General features: G+C 58.2%; 1 protein-coding gene and 1 non-coding gene across 2 annotated transcripts in view; one reads left to right on the forward strand and one right to left on the reverse strand.

Moving 5' to 3' along the window:
* Positions 1–4516: 4516 nt before the first annotated feature.
* Positions 4517–4588, reverse strand: TRNAC-ACA. The gene has a single exon. It is a non-coding gene; the product is annotated as a tRNA-Cys (tRNA).
* Positions 4589–11368: 6780 nt separating this feature from the next.
* WNT7A (Wnt family member 7A) overlaps positions 11369–15513 on the forward strand; it is a 63658-nt gene continuing 59513 nt past the window's right edge. Inside the window, exon 1 of the mRNA XM_006078873.4 lies at positions 11369–11670. Within this exon, the coding sequence (XP_006078935.1) occupies positions 11600–11670 (71 nt within the window). The 5' untranslated portion in view covers positions 11369–11599. The remainder of the gene's footprint in view (positions 11671–15513) is intronic.

Below are 15513 nucleotides of genomic sequence, written 5' to 3' on the forward strand. Positions count from 1 at the left end.
CCATACAGACCACAGGATAATACTGCCGAAGTCCTTACCCCGAGCATCCCCCAAGCCGCTTTCTGAACATTCCGACCGGAGGGCGTGTCCACCCATCTCACGGGGGAGGTCGCCCCCGCCCGGGCCAAGGCCGCCCGTCCTCCGACTCCGGACTCCTTCCCCGCCCGGAGCCCAGGGAGCGCCTCCCGCATCAGGTCCAAGCGCCGGCGCAGCCCAGGCTCGGCTGGGGTCGTCTGTCCGTCCCACCCCCGCCCCGGACCGGGGACACGTCCACCAGACGACGAGGCGGGGACGCGCTTCTCCGAACAACCTGACGGGCAATTTCAGCCTGAGACCTGTCCCCCAGGACCCCTCCCAGGTTAACCGGACCCGAGGGCCGCAACCCAGAGAGGTGACACCCAGTCCCGGCAGACAGGGCACAAGGTCTCCACCACCCACAGCCCGAGCTGTGCAAACCGGGAAACCCAAGCCGCCACAGGAAACGACTCCTCTGACGTTACCTCACGGGCCTGGCGAGCTAAGCGCCCCGCTTCCCCTGTTTGGCCTGAAAAGGTGGGGTCTAAACGCGAAGGACCGCAGGACTTCCAGAGCAGCTTCACCCCATCGAGTCCCGCCACCGCCTCCACTAGGCGGGACCCACTCAGTCACCCTTGCGGTCACCCGCTCCGCTCCCGGGGACTAGCCCGGCCCCGCTCGGCCCCGCTCGGATCCGCTCCGCTCTTCTCAGCTCCGCTCGGCTCCGCTCGGCCCCGCTCGGCCCCGCTCGGCTCTACCCGACCGGCTCTGTCCACCTGCTCGGCTCAACTCTGCTCTCCTCAGCCCCGCTCGGCCCCGCTCGGCTCCGCTCGGCTCTACCCGACAGGCTCTGTCCACCTGCTCGGCTCCGCTCGGCTCTCCTCAGCCCCGCTCGGCTCCGCTCGGCTCCGCTCGGCTCTACCCGACAGGCTCTGCCCACCTGCTCGGCTCCGCTCGGCTCTCCTCAGCCCCGCTCGGCTCCGCTCGGCTCCGCTCGGCTCTACCCGACAGGCTCTGCCCACCTGCTCGGCTCCGCTCGGCTCTCCTCAGCCCCGCTCGGCCCCACTCGGCTCCGCTCGGCTCCGCTCGGCTCTACCCGACAGGCTCTGCCCACCTGCTCGGCTCCGCTCGGCTCTCCTCAGCCCCGCTCGGCCCCACTCGGCTCCGCTCGGCTCTACCCGACAGGCTCTGTCCACCTGCTCGGCTCCGCTCGGCTCTCCTCAGCCCCGCTCGGCTCCGCTCGGCCCACCTGCTCTGCCGCTGTCGACCCGTGGAACAATCGCGATTCGCGCGCTTCCCCGGCTGGGCGCTACGGTCCTTGCCGGGTCCAGCTCGGCCCTATTTGGCACCCTGCTTCGGCTTGTGTCCCGCACAGCCGTCTCCACCCGCAGCCTCGTCGCCTTCTTCGGCCACCCGAGGAGCCCCCTGCCCCTGCCCACCCGTCAGCGGCCGGGCCGCTCTGAGAGAGCCGGTCGTACACCACCCCGCAGAGGCCACGCGGGCTGAGGGGCAGCCCCTGGGTTTCGGACCGTCGCGGCCTCGGCTCGCGTCCAGGCCCCCACATCGCAACCGGAGGACCTTGGGGCCGACCCCTCCCCGCCGAGTCTCGGTCTCTGCATCTGCGGACTGGAGCTGCTGATAGCCCCGTGGTCCCGGGGCTCGCGGCGGGGCTGAGGAGCCGGGGAGCGCGTGTCGCTCTGTGAGCTAGACGGAGGGTGGACGCAGGGGAGAGCCGGGGACACGACCCCCAGAGCCCGGGCCCTGAGTGCGGAGACATGCACGGAGACCCGGCCCGCGGCCTGTCCGTCCAGAGCTGTGTGTCTTCCAGCAAGTCGCCCGGTTTCCTCAGTAAAGGACCAGTTCCTTTACAAGCACGAACTCTCTGTGGGCGCCCCTGCCCAGGACCTGGAAGAATGAGGCTGCACAGGTCTCAGTCCCATTCCGTGTCCTTCAGAAGGTTGGGTTGAGGGAAGGATAGCCCATAGCCTCCACTGACTTTCATCCACAAACCTTTCCTAGCCTGTAACTCAAAGCTGGGGAGGCAGGGCAACAGGTGGGTACTTGAATTGCAAGCTGCAGAAACTGGATTTAGGAATTTAAATGAAAATAATTGTTTGAAAGGATATACTGAAAGGTTGGGGAATTAAGGGAGGCCTGAAGACAAAAAAACCAGTAGAAGTCAGTACCCAAGACCTCTGAACATTAACCCCGGGACGCTGAGCTCTCACTGCTGGGACTGTGTCCAGAGTAGAGGATCTGATCAATGCGACATATGTGTCAGGAAATTCTTCACATTGGAGTCGGCTTTGAAGGATGAATAGACGTTTGCCAAAGGGAGAAGAATGGGGCTTCCACGTGGGAGGAGCAGGGACAGGACATGATATGACAGGGCAGGGATCTGGCGACCACGCTACACCAGGTGCTTTCCTGGTCATCTTATTCAGTGCTCACAAACCCCACCAACTAAGTGCTGTTAATTTTGGGGGGAAATGATTTTATCTTCATAAAATTGCTAAATGCCTTTCTAAAGAATTCAAGCTAGATAGCAAAATGCTGCAAAAATTGGGGGTGGGGTAGGGGTAATCATAGCAAATTCTAGTACCCCAAATGTCTAACATTAATATTAGCAACATCATCACAGATATCTTTGTAGGCCTATATATGGCAGGAGGCAAGAAGGAGAAAAAACTGCGGGGAGATTGGATGGAAGGGAGGGAGGGCAAAAGGAATCAGAAAGAATTCTGTGAAGGGGATCACACTATTTGCTAAATTTTAAAATATATGAAGCTTATTGAATTTAACAAAGAGAATTTAAATGAAATAAAAGCAGTTGCTAATTTGATTGTTTGCTACCATAACAGATATTTCCTACAAGACTGCCCCCACCAAGATTATGAAGAACATTGAGAAGTTGAGGGTCACTTATTCTCTTTAAGTTACACGTTTTGCTCTTGGCTCAATTTTTCCCTACTATGAAAGTGAAGTTGCTCAGTCATGTACAACTCTTTGCAATCCCATTGACTGTACTCTACCAGGCTCCTCCTTCCATGGCATTTTCCAGGCAAAAGTACTGGAATGGGTTACCATTTCCTTCTCCAAGGGATCTTTCTGACCCAGGGATCGAACCCAGGTCTCCCGCATTGCAGGCAGACGCTTTACCCTCTGAGCCACCAGGGAAGCCCTTTTCCCTAATATGGAGCATGAAAAAAGTAAGTTCCTCACATTTTCTTCATATGCCCACACCCAACATTCTGCTGTTGGGCTATTGTTTTCATAATTCCAAGGCCTTTGATATTACATTTACTCTGCTGCCTCCCTTCCCTTGGATATTTAATGCCAGTTCTGGATTTATTGGGAGCATTACTCACCTCCAGCCCTATTACCTTGGCTTTTCCCCCTCTGATTTCCATGCTTAGTTTTATCTCTTGGTGGGCACAGCCTCGACTGACGAATGTGAACCTCGAGCTTTGTTCAAAGACACGTTGCCTATGGCAGATCAGTGGAGGAGTCAAGATTCCGAGTTAGATTTTCCTGACTCCAAAGACTACCCAGGAGACAGAAGCTTTTGGTACGAGGTTGGCATCTGGGGAAGGGGAGAGTCACTCTCTCTCCTTGAACCTTCTGGGGAGGCCAGAGGGGGCTGGACAAGACATACAGCTAATTCTGCCCCAGGGCTCAGTTTCAGAGCTGGGCAGATTCCCTGTGGTGCCTCTAACCCAGCCTCAGAGGTCTGAGGAGGGAATGAGTGACACAGGCTGCTAGTCTTGTCCTAGATTTACCTGGAGGCTGAGAGCTGTGGACAGAGAGCAGGACAATGAGGAAGTTCAGTGCATCCCCTTTCCTATCGTAGGAACAAAAGTTCCCAACCAGTGGTCTATGCCAAGTTTCTTTCACTTGGGGGCAAATAATAAAGCCCAGAGTTGGGCAGCCTGAGCTGCAATGGCAGCTCGACCACGTCCCCGGATCCTTCTTGTTTTCCAGTCTGCCACCTTTCTCAAGATGGTGGCCAGAGGTCAGCAAAGAAGGGGGAACCCAAGAGACCAGGAGCCTGGAGACTTGCACCTGAGTCTCCCTGGCCAGAACAGAGTTCTGCGGACAATGCTGGGAAATGTAGCTTTTTAAGTCAAAAGACAAGCTTCATCTTCAATGGTAACTTGTGTTTCTTCATCACCTTTTAATCTATAGTCACAACAGCCTCATCATTTACTCACAGATGTTTGAAGTGCCAGCTGTGGGTCAGGCACAGACTTGTTGGATGTTTAGTGGTGGCTGGATAAGGGTCCATCCTCACAGGGTCACTTGAGTGCTTCCTAAGTGCCAAGCAGCTGGTAGCAATCACTCCCTTTAACTCTCCTACCAGCACTGGGAAAGAAAGTGAAGTCGCTTAGTCCTGTCCGACTCTTTGCGACCGCATGAACTGTAGCCTACAATGCTCCTCCGTCCATGGAATTTTCCAGGCAAGAGCACTGGAGTGGGTTGCCATTTCCTTCTCCAGAGGATCTTCCCAACCCAGGGATCGAACCTGGGTCTCCCGCATTGTAGGCAGATGCTTTACCATCTGAGCCACCAGGGAAGTCCTTGATGACTTCACTGGGAAGTGAATACTATTTTCCCATCTGATGGACAAGTCAACGGAGGCTCTAAGAGGCTAATGATCTATTCAAGGCACCGTCATTATATAACAGAGCCAGAATTCAAACCCATGTTGGTCTGCTTTAAAGCTTTGGCTATTCACCATTTTTTCCATCCTTCACTGTGTTCAATGCCTGGGACCTGCCCCTCAGAAATGCTGATTTACTGCTTGGAGGTAGAACCTGGGCATCAGTGTACCTGTATTACCTTCTTTAGTCTCACAGCAACTGGAGATGGTATTTTCTATTTAAAATTGGGGAAGCTAAGATCGGAGAGGTAGACTCGCTTGCCTAAAGTCACAGAGCAAGTTCTCCGTGGAGCTGGGAGGTGTGTGCCCATCTCCTGACCTTCTCCAAAGAGCTGTCCTTGGCTCCAGAAAAAGATCGCGTCCACAAACTTGGGGGGAAGCTTCCACACTGGCCAAGCCCTCTGCCCCAGCCAGGCCGGAAGCCACCCTGGAGATGTGTGTGCCCGAGGGGAAGGGCACCACGTGGCAGCCGGGTGATAAAGGGCTGGGCTGGGCCAGGATGTGCGGCGGAAGCCCAGCCCACTGAAGGCAGAGGCGCGGCTGGACCAGGGTGGGGGCCAGACATAGGAATGCACTTTTTCCCCAGCACAACACGCTGCGGGTTTCCTCCGCCCCGACTGAGCCCTGCCTAATATGTCAGGCCCAAAATGGGTCCCCAGCCAGGGACTGGAGGACTGGCTGGCGGGCAGGGGCCTACGGCCAGTCCCCGGAGGAAGTCACATGGGGGAGGGGTGGTCACAGGCCTGACCCAGGAATGGTGGAGGGAGGGAGATATTTCAGGCCCAAGAGGAAGGACCCAGCCCATGAGATGAATCACCAGGGACAGATTATCCTGAGGAAGACCTTGGGGGCGGAATTGTGATAAGCACCTTCCTCCCAAGGTGACCAGAAGCCCACGTGAGCTGCCAGCAGTCCTTGAGGCCCGTGTGGCTGGAGCACTCAGAAGTGTGTAAGAATAGCTCCAGGTGCTTTCCAAAAGGGGCTTCTCAGGGACCTTACGGCAGAAGGATGAGCGCCTGTGGCAGGAAGAGGAGACAACAGAGTCTTGGGGATGAGTCGCTCGTTCAAGGTCACACGGGCAGAAATGGGCTCTGAAGGGGGACTTGGCCTCTTCATCTGTTGCCACCAGCTCCTCGTGTTCCTGGTACTCTGGCCTGGACATGAAGTCTCACAGATAAAACCACTGGCTGCAGACTCCTCATGGCAAACAGGCATCCAGTCCTATACATGCCTCTGGAAGATGCACTAGACTTGCCCAAGCTGCTCAGCATACAGACGGGAAGGATGGAGTCCAGAAGTGACAAACAGGATTCCGGTACCACCAAGCTCCAAGCTCCCCATCCCCTCCCACACACTATAGTTAGTGTACAATGGCCTTGTAATTACTTTAACCCCAAGGTCAGTGGAAAATCCCATGTGAGGCTCCACCTATGGGCTCACAAACCATGACAGTCCTCGGAAACACTCATGGACGGTGCTTCTTGAGCGTGAGGAGGCTGTGTGTTTCTCCCCTCCACCAAATGTCCACTTGACCAATTTTTGTTACAGGCATGCCTCGCTGTAGTGTGGTTCAAAGATTTTTTTTTTTTATTTTTTACAAATTGAAGGTTTGTGGCAACCCTGTGTTCAGTAAATCTATCAACGCCCATTTTCCAATGGCATTTGCTCGCTTTGGGTCTCTGTGCTACATTCTGGTAATTCTCGAAATATTTCAACTTTTTCAACATTATTCTCTTTGTTAAGGTGATCTCTGATGGGTGGGCATTACGTTACTGTTGCAAAAAGGCCACAGCTCACTGAAGGGTCATATGATGGTTAGCGTTTTTTAGCAACAGAGTATTTTTAAAGTGTGTACTTTTTTTGGACATAATGCTATTGCACACGTAACGGACTATCGTATAGTAAAGTATAAACATAGCTTTATATGCACTGGGAAACCAAGAAATTCTTGTGACTTGCTTTATTGAGATATTTGCATTACTGTCTGGATCATTGGTGGTCTGGAACCAAACCCACGATAACTCAGAGGTCTGCCTGTATTACATTGTTTAGTATATACTATCATAAAACAAAGTATAGGCTCTTCTAAAGTCAGCAAGTTACAGATTAAATATAGTCAATGGCAGTCAGCATAGAGAGAAACTCAAGCAGGGCAGTCAGTGGAGGGTGGCCTTCAGTCAGAAAGCTGTCATCTCCAATCATCCAAGATCTGTGGATGTTCTATTCACGTTGCACTGAAATAAGACAATTTTTAAATTCTCACTCTTGGACCCTTGAGCTTGTCTCTGGAAAACTAAGTGTCTGCAGAAGTTCCTTTGGGGGAGATGCACACATATGGCAGCCAGCCGTGTCTGAGCTGGAGACATCAAGGCCCAGAAATGGTGGAGACTTGCTCTTCCCCTACCTGAATCAGAGTGAGCTCCAAGCTCCCCATCCCCTCCCACACGCTATAGTTAGTGTACAATGGCCTTGTAATGTAATTTGTGAGTGTGTAATGTAATTTGTCGGAGAAGGCAATGGCACCCCACTCCAGTACTCTTGCCTGGAAAATCCCATGGACGGAGGAGCCTGGTAGGCTGCAGTCCATGGGGTCACTAAGAGTCAGACACGACTGAGGGACTTCACTTTCACTTTTCACTTTCATGCATTGGAGAAGGAAATGGCAACCCACTCCAGTGTTCTTGCCTGGAGAATCCCAGGAATGGTGGAGCCTGATGGGCTTCCGTCTATGGGGTCGCACAGAGTCGGACACGACTGAAGCAACTTAGCAGCAGCAGCAGCAGCAATGTAATTTGTAATTTACGAGCGCTCTGGGCACAGTGGCCACCACTCGGCCAAGACAGGTCCAAAGGGGGCTGGGCTCTGCGTGAGGCCTGGACTCCAATGAAGCCAGACTTGGCTGGTACCTTGGGAGCTGGTTATAAGCAGAGAAGTGATGCCCACCTCCACCAGGAAATCCAGGAGAGGACCTGGGCACTTTTTTTTTTGTTTTTGTAACCAAGTCATTCTGTTGCACCTGGAAGTTTGAAAAACACTGATCTAGATGAACTTTAAGATTCCTGAAGGTCCTAAAGGGCTGGATCCCAATATACAATATTATCACCGAAATCATCTTCATCAGCATCAAATAGCTATCGCATGCTGAGTGCATGGTATCTACCAGACGCTCTGCTAAATGCTCACATACATGATTGCATATAATTCGTGAGGAAGCGTTATCATCCTCACCTCAGTTTACAGAGGAGGAGACATGCAGTGACTTCCTCGGAGCCACGCAGAGTAGTGACCAAGGAGAATGTCACTCTCCTGGCTCCCACATGAGCTCCCTGCCCCATGCCCCACGGCTCTGTGTTGCTCGCGCTGGAAAGGCCCTGACTTTCACCACAGGCTGCCCCAGGCAGCAGGTCACTGGGAGCCTGGCTCTTGGGAATCTCCACACCCTCCAAATACTTTAGTGATGAAAGCTTCACCTCTGGTTTGCGTTGCTGACATTTTTCTCATAAGCACAAATGAAGGCAGAGACTGTCTTACACACAATGTCCTTTCCTGATCAGTGGTGTTGCCGAGTGACATCTGTGGCCACCCCCATTGATTTAACATCCCAAATGCGTGCACGGCCCTTTCTGTGCTCCAGGCCGCCTTCTGAGCCCTTTATGTGAGTGTCTCAAACCTTACGATGCTCAGAGGTAGAACCTGTTACCACCCCCAGTTTACAGGAGCGCCAAGGAGAGCTGTGAGGACCCTCCCAGGGTCACAGAGACAAACGTGGAGCCAGGCTTTGACCCGTTCTAAGAGCAACCACTCCACCAGGGGTGTTAGGACCCATTACTGCAACCCTTGGGGATCAAGCAGCCTCTGACTCCAGCAGGGGGCGCCAAAGCCCCCTGCCCCAGCCCTGCCCCAGGTGCGCTGCAGGTGGCTCAAGAGGGGGTCTCTAAATGCCAAATGCCCTCACCTCCCTGGCAGGGTCTGACCCTGCAGGCTCCTTGCTCCTTCCTGGCTCTCTCAGTGACTCCCAAGCCGCTCCTGCTGCTCCCGCCCCTAGCTGGTTCTCTCCATCATACTCAGCCTTTCTTTGGGGGCTTCCCCTGTGACTCAGATGGTAAGGAATCTGCCTGCAACGCAGGAGACCCGAGTTCAATCACTGGGTCGGGACCCTGGAGCAGAGCATGGCAACCCACTCCAGTATTCTTGCCTGGAGAATCCCATGGACAGAGGAGCCTGTGCAGGCTACAGTCCACCAGATGGCAAAGGGTTGGACTAACACTTTCACACTTTCAGCCTCTCTGCCTCCCAAGGCAGTATCCCATCCCTGCCTTGGTTTAACCGACTGCTGGCTGCGGAGACCTCAGTCACCCTCGGAAGCCCACACCCTCTCTCCCGGCACACACATTCACCTGTCCGATCAGTGACCTACAGACACATCAAACTCGGTACCTCCAAAACCAAGTTCATGGGCCTCAGACCAGCTTCTCCTGCCCAGCTCTGTGTTGTCCTCATCAACCACCCTGCCTCCCAGGGCAGAAGCCTGTTTTGGGGCCTCTTCACCCCATCTCCCTGCCTTCAGACTGTCTGCATCCACTGGTCTCCTTGAGTCTTCTCCAACCTGAGCCCTCTCTCCCAACAACCTCCCACCTCATGTCCTGCCTCCCTCTACTGGTCCCATAACAGCAGCCATGTGCCTTCTGAAGCACAAACCGGAGCCTGTCACACACCCGCTTGTCTTTCGGAGAAGGCCCATACTTATTCACTTTCCTTGTTGTGCAGTCGCTGAGCTGTTCTGACTCGTTCAAACCCCACTGAGGCACCCCAGGCTTCCCTGTCCCTCACCATCTCCCGGAGCTTGTACCCTGAATTTATCCCCAGGCCTCCTCTTGGGCCTCACCTCTGCAGCCCTCCCCACCCCATTCCCTCCAGCACTCCGTTCATATTAGCAAGAAGAGTAACACCGATCTCATTGTTTCATGAGAGGACTGAGTTAATCTGCTGACGTTCTTGATGACAGCACCCGGCATGCAGCCCGTTCTACCTATGTGATGGTTAAACTGGCCCTCAAACTACTTGCCTCTGGACAGCAGACACTGAATTATTTATTTGATCCACCTGCCCCAACATCCTGGTCGTGAACCAGTCCCTGGTTCTGAATGTTCCCTAATATTTGTGACCTGAGTGTGTCATTGGTCTAAGACTGATGGTGCGTGTAAAGAAGAAAGAGCACATTTGAGGGGCCTTCTGGAGGCCAGCTGCTCAGGGCTGGGAGAAACAGGCGGAGGATAGCTGCTCGCCTGCCCATGGGGCTCCACGGGGTCCGCATGCCGTCTCCCCGCTCCGGCCTCACTGGCCTTCCGTCTCTCTGGAGCACAGCCCTCATCCCCTCCTGGGGCTCCTGCCCACCTGTGAGCCTCTGTCCTGCCTTCCTCCTCTGCTGGACCCTCTCATCCCTGCCCTTCAGGTCTCATGTCTAAAATCAACCCTCCAGCCCCAGTGCTGTCTCTCCCCATCACTCTGTCTTATCCTCTGCACCTGCCCCTCCGACGTCTCCAATTATGCACTTGTTTACTTCGGGTCTGCCTCCCCCATCAGCTCAGAGAGAAGGATGTTGTACTTATTCCTTAAAATATCCACGGCGCCCATCCTGGGGCGTGGCACAGACATTTGTGCAACAGGAATGGACGCTAGAATAGTGGTTTTCATTGACCTTGTGTGATTTAGCAAAGCCATTCAGAAGTGATAACCCTGGGGAGCTGGGAGCTGTTCACTAGAGTCACGCACGCTTTGTTTGCAATCTGGCTCGGCCACTCCTCCAGCTGGTGTCTTTGGGAAAACACCTTCGCTGCCCTGAGCCTCGATTTCTTTCGTTGCAATCTGAGTCCCAAAGCCCCTAGCTCACTGGACTGGGCTGTGTATCACGGGAAGGGGTCAGGACCTCTGGTCAGCTCGGACGCTGTCCCCGCGAGCGAGCCAGGCCTACCTGCACCGCCCGCCAGGTGTCGCCGCGAGCGCGCGCTGAGCCGCCGGCTGCGCCCGGAGCCCTCAGGCGGCTCGGCCGCCCGGCGTCTGGGCTGCGAGCCGGGAGTCCAGGCCTCCGCCCGACTCCGACTGTCCTCCAGGAGCGGGATTCCAGCGGAGGCTGTCTCACCTGGGCACCCACCTGCCGCCCCGCCTCGAATAGACGGGGGTGAGGAGGAATACGCTGAGCCAAGTCATCCTCCTCCGCCACTAGCCCTGCTAAAGGGGGCGCCCTTCCCCAAAGCTGGGGAGAGGGGGGTGAGCTCTCCACGACCCCCCACCCCCACCCCAGCTCCGAGCACTCGGAGGGACCGGGAGGCAGGCCCGGGAGCGAGCGAGGGTTCTCGGCTGAGCCCCGATTCCCCCCCAGCGGGAGGGCCGTCCCTGCGCGTCCGTTCGCCCCGCAGTTGGCGAGTTGGAGCCGGAGGGGCGGCTCGTGCTGACTCCCATTGCCCCCCACCCGGCTGGGCGCCCCGGAGCCGGGAGGGGGCGCCGCGGGAGCGCGTGGGGCAAGCGCGAGCGCGCTCGGAGCAGGAGGCCCTGTCCCGCGGGCGCGGGGGCGCGGGGCGGGCGCTCCGGGGAGGCGGGCGGGGAGGGGGCGGGGGACGGTGGGAGGGGCGGGGGCGGGCGGCTGCAGCGCCCCCGCACGCCCCGCGCCTCGCACACTCGCCCCGGCCGCTCGCGCGCAGCCCGGCGTCGCCCCGCGCCGCGCTCGCTCCTCCCTCCTCCCCGGGGCTCGGTGGCTCCCGAGCTCCCGGCGAGGCTCCGGCGCCGAGCGCGCGGACGGGCGCACGACAGACGGCCTCGGGAAGCCTCGGCCCGCGCCTCCAGGGCGGGCTATGTGGATTGCCCCGCCAAGGCCGGCCCGCGGGATCAGCCCGGCCCGGCCCGCGGCCCCGGCGGCCAGCGGGGACTATGAACCGGAAAGCGCGGCGCTGCCTGGGCCACCTCTTTCTCAGCCTGGGCATGGTCTACCTCCGGATCGGGTAAGGGCCGCTCGCACCCCCTGCACGCGCGTCCCGGCAAAGTTGGCGTGTCTCGGGGAGGGGCTGAGCTGCCCGCGAGCCGCCGCCGGCCGCCAACTTCCTTGGCTCCGCAGATAGGCTGAGGGGGTGAGGTGCGGGAGCGGTGGGCGCACAGAGGGCCCCCGCAGGCGCGAGCCCTAGGGGCGCGCACAGCTCCAGAGACACAGCCGTCCTGGGAATGCCCGAGGGAGGAAGCCCCCCCACCCCAAGCTAAGGACAACCCGCAGGGACGCTCCAGTGCGGAGGACTCTGAAGAGGGTCCCCCGCTGCAAAGGGTCAGCGCCTCCCAGGGACACTCGGACCGGGGCATGGGACCACCAGCCAGGACCACAGCAGTTCCCAGGGAGCTCAGCCCCCCAGAGCCCGAGAGAAAGTGTCCACAGAGGGGCGGGCACAGCCGCTCCTAGAGCAGGGCAGTCCCCGGGTGGCAGGCGGGGCGGGTCTGCGAGCAGGGAACAGGTACCCGCAGGGAGGGACGTTCACTGGGCCAAAGCACAGAAGCCTGGGCACCACGCGTTTCTAGGGATACGTTTCTAGACTCCCGGGCCGAGGGGACAGCGCCAGCCACCCGAGCAGACGCACACAAGGGTAGAGCTGGAGATGGCCCGAGACACCCAGGGACGCAAGCTCGAGAGCCAGCGCCGGCGAGAGGCGGGGCAGCCCGCCCCCTAAAGCTGGGCACCCGAGGCGGCCAGCGCGTCCGCCGAGCGGCCCTCCCCACCTCACCCTGGCGTTTCTAGTAGGTGGGCCGGGGAGGGGTGGGGAGGCCGCTCGGGCTGGAAGGTGGGAGGGGGCGGCCCGGGACGCGTCTTGGAGCTGCGTTTGCAGGGCCAGTCACCCTTTGTACTTCGGAGATAGTGCGCGTGAAGCGTGGGGGCAGGGGCTCCAGGGATGGATGGGGGGTTCCGACGCGCCGGGGCCACCTTGGCAGGTTTCACATGAGCGGCGCCCCCAGCTCCGCTTGGGGAGGGGGCGGACTGCAGGGTCTGCGGCGAGGTGTGTGTGTGTGTGTATGTGTGTGTGTGATGGACCCTTTGTGTTTTGTCGCTCGCTTCCCCCGCCTCCCCGCCCCGCGGCTCCGGCGATCTCGCAAGTTGACCGGCCGCGGCGGCCAGCAGGTGCGCACGGAGCGGACCAGGCGGCTGCCAGCCGTGACCGCGGGCCGGGAGGCGGCTGCGGGGCTCGCGCGCTGCCTGCCTGCGGCTGTTTTAAGTGTTATTGATTCGCCCGCGTCTGGGTGGCTTTGCTCCCCCCCCCCCCCCCCCCCCGCTTTAATCTTCATCTTGGCCCGCGCCCCACCGCCCCGCGCGCATCCAGGAAGCCGGTGGGGCTGATTGGCGCTGGCCGCGTGCGGCTTTATCTCCTTTTTAATTAGAAACGGGGCGGAGGGACCCGGGAGCGGAGAGAGAAAGGGAAAACAACAGAAAATAACCTCCCCTGGCCGCCCCACCCGCCCGACCTCCCGCCGCCGGCGCCGAGACCTCAACGTCCCCACAGGGATCCAGCTGCCCAGAGGGACGGAGGGAGGGAGCACTGGAGCCACGGAGGGCGCCCGCCTTCCGTCCTGCGGCCGCCCTTTGGGGTGGGGAGAGAAGGCCGGGTCAGGCGGGGAGTGGCAGGGTGGTTTGGGGCCAGGCCCTGCTGCTCTCTGCACCTCGGCTTATCCATCTGTAAAATGGGCATGAAGGGTGAAGTTTCACAGCTCTCTCCCAAGAGGCCTTCTGGTTCCGATGGATGGCAAGGCACCTGTGTATTCTTATCTGGATAGTTCCGGTGACTCAGGCACGAGCCTTTTGGAACAATCAGACCCAATAACAGTAACTACTATAGCAGCTCATTTATTGAGTGCTCCCTGTGTGCCTGACACCTTGGGAGCACTTCCCACGTTTAATTTTTCAGCCGCCCTTTGAGAGGAGGCCTAGTTAATACCCTCATTTTAGCAATGGGGAGACGGAAGCGCAGAGAGGAGATGTAACTTGCCCAAGGTCGCACAGCTTCTAGGTGAAGGAAGCTTCGGTGGCACCCTAGGCCTGAACGCTTAGCTTTGAGACTGTTTGTGCCTCTGAATTTTATTTTTCCCCCAAATATATAATTTCACTCTCTGCCGGTGGAGGGGGTTTCCTGGTGGTCAGCTAGGTGTTCAGAGGCATCTCCCGTCTTGTGGCCAGAGCATCTCTGCTTGACTTATTCTTCTTATGCTGTCTCTTCCTCAAATAGTGCACACCCTTCTAGCTCTGTGTTTTAGAGGCTGAGACGAATGACCGAGAGCACTTGTCAGACTCCAGGTCTCACCCTCTGTGAGCCTCAGCTTTCAGCTGTGCAGAGGGGACACGTGAAATGGACGTGACGGTCCCTGCCCAGGAGGGCTGTTCAGAGAGGCCTCGTGGTCCAGTGTGTGTGGTGGCACGGCCATGCTGCCTTTCATATAGTAGGCATCCTGCAAAGCTCACGGATGCGTCCGAGGCTGGGGGTGCCTCTGCGTGGCAGGCACGCAGCCTGAGTGATGTTTCCGAGGCTCGTGATCGAGATGGAAAGTTAGGAGGGATGGAGTGGGGAGGCAGGTTCCCTTAGGCGGGATGGTCAGGGAGGGGACCCTCAAGGTCACATGGCTGATGGCAAGAGGCCAAGCACGTGAAGCTCAGGGGGTGAGAGCTTCCCGGGAGAGGGACTGGCAGGGATCAAGGACCCGAGGCAGGAGGAGGAGGGCTGGTGTGTGGCAGGGGCGGTGGGAAAGAGGGCAGAGGTGGTCTGTTACACACTTAGAGAGCAGCATGGGCCCCTCCCCTTGGCGAATCCCAATCCTGGATCGAATTCCCACAGCCCAGGATGGGCAGGAAGGATGAGGCACTCGGTCAGCGGGGCCACTGACCTTGGCCGTGTCAACAGGAGCTCATTACTACAACCCGACTGAGGTCTTCTCGTTCAGAGGATGCTCGATGGCCTTTCAAGGATTACACACAACAGGAGCTCCAGACAAGTGGGCCATCTTTGTGTAAGGAGAGGGCTGGCTCCACGGTCAGCGCTGCCATCGGAGCCTCTCTGGGGTTACCTTGATGCTAGGAAGCGGCCCCACACTCAAGCCAGACACCTGCGACTCACACGGTCGCCTCTCTTTCCCTGTGCCCTTGCCTGAGCCCTCCACAATGCTGGGTCACTTCATCTGCAGCCACCCCACACCACTGCCACCAAGGCCAAGCCACCGCCACCTCTGGCCTGCCCACGCTCCCTGCCTCGTCCTGGAGTCCCGCAGTGCTCTCCCGCCTGGGGCTGGAGGTGGGGGGAACCCTGCCAGTGACCGGCTTCCAGCCCTCCCGTGCCTCGCCACACATGGAGAAAGTTCCTGCCGCCAGCCATCACCTCTCTCCGGGCTCTCCCCTTCCCTGAGCCCTGGTTCCCAGCTGGCTTCTGTGGCTTCTTTCTGTTCCTTGGCGATCCCAAGCTTGTCCCCCTCCCGGGACTTTGCATCTTTTGTTCCTGCCACACCCCCCCCCCCCCCCCCCCGGAATACTCTCAGTCCTTCCCACGGCTGGTTCCCAAGCCTTCAAGGCTCCGCTGCACTGTCACCTCCTCCGGGAGGCCCTCCTTGACCACTCCAGCTGAAGCGGCCCCTCCCCTCCCCTCCCCTCCCCTCCCCTCCCAAGCCCACCCCTACTTGCTGTCACAGCATCTTCATTATTTTCTCAGTAGTGGGCATCGCTGAATGGCCTCTTGTGTTTATCTGGTGCATGCGCTGTGGCCTCTGGTGGCCCCTCGAGGGCAGGGCCTCGCCTGTGCGAGCCTGGTGCCCTGACAGGTGTCTGGTAT

The sequence above is a fragment of the Bubalus bubalis genome, chromosome 21 (genome assembly GCF_019923935.1).
Source record: "Bubalus bubalis isolate 160015118507 breed Murrah chromosome 21, NDDB_SH_1, whole genome shotgun sequence".
NCBI lineage: Eukaryota > Metazoa > Chordata > Mammalia > Artiodactyla > Bovidae > Bubalus > Bubalus bubalis.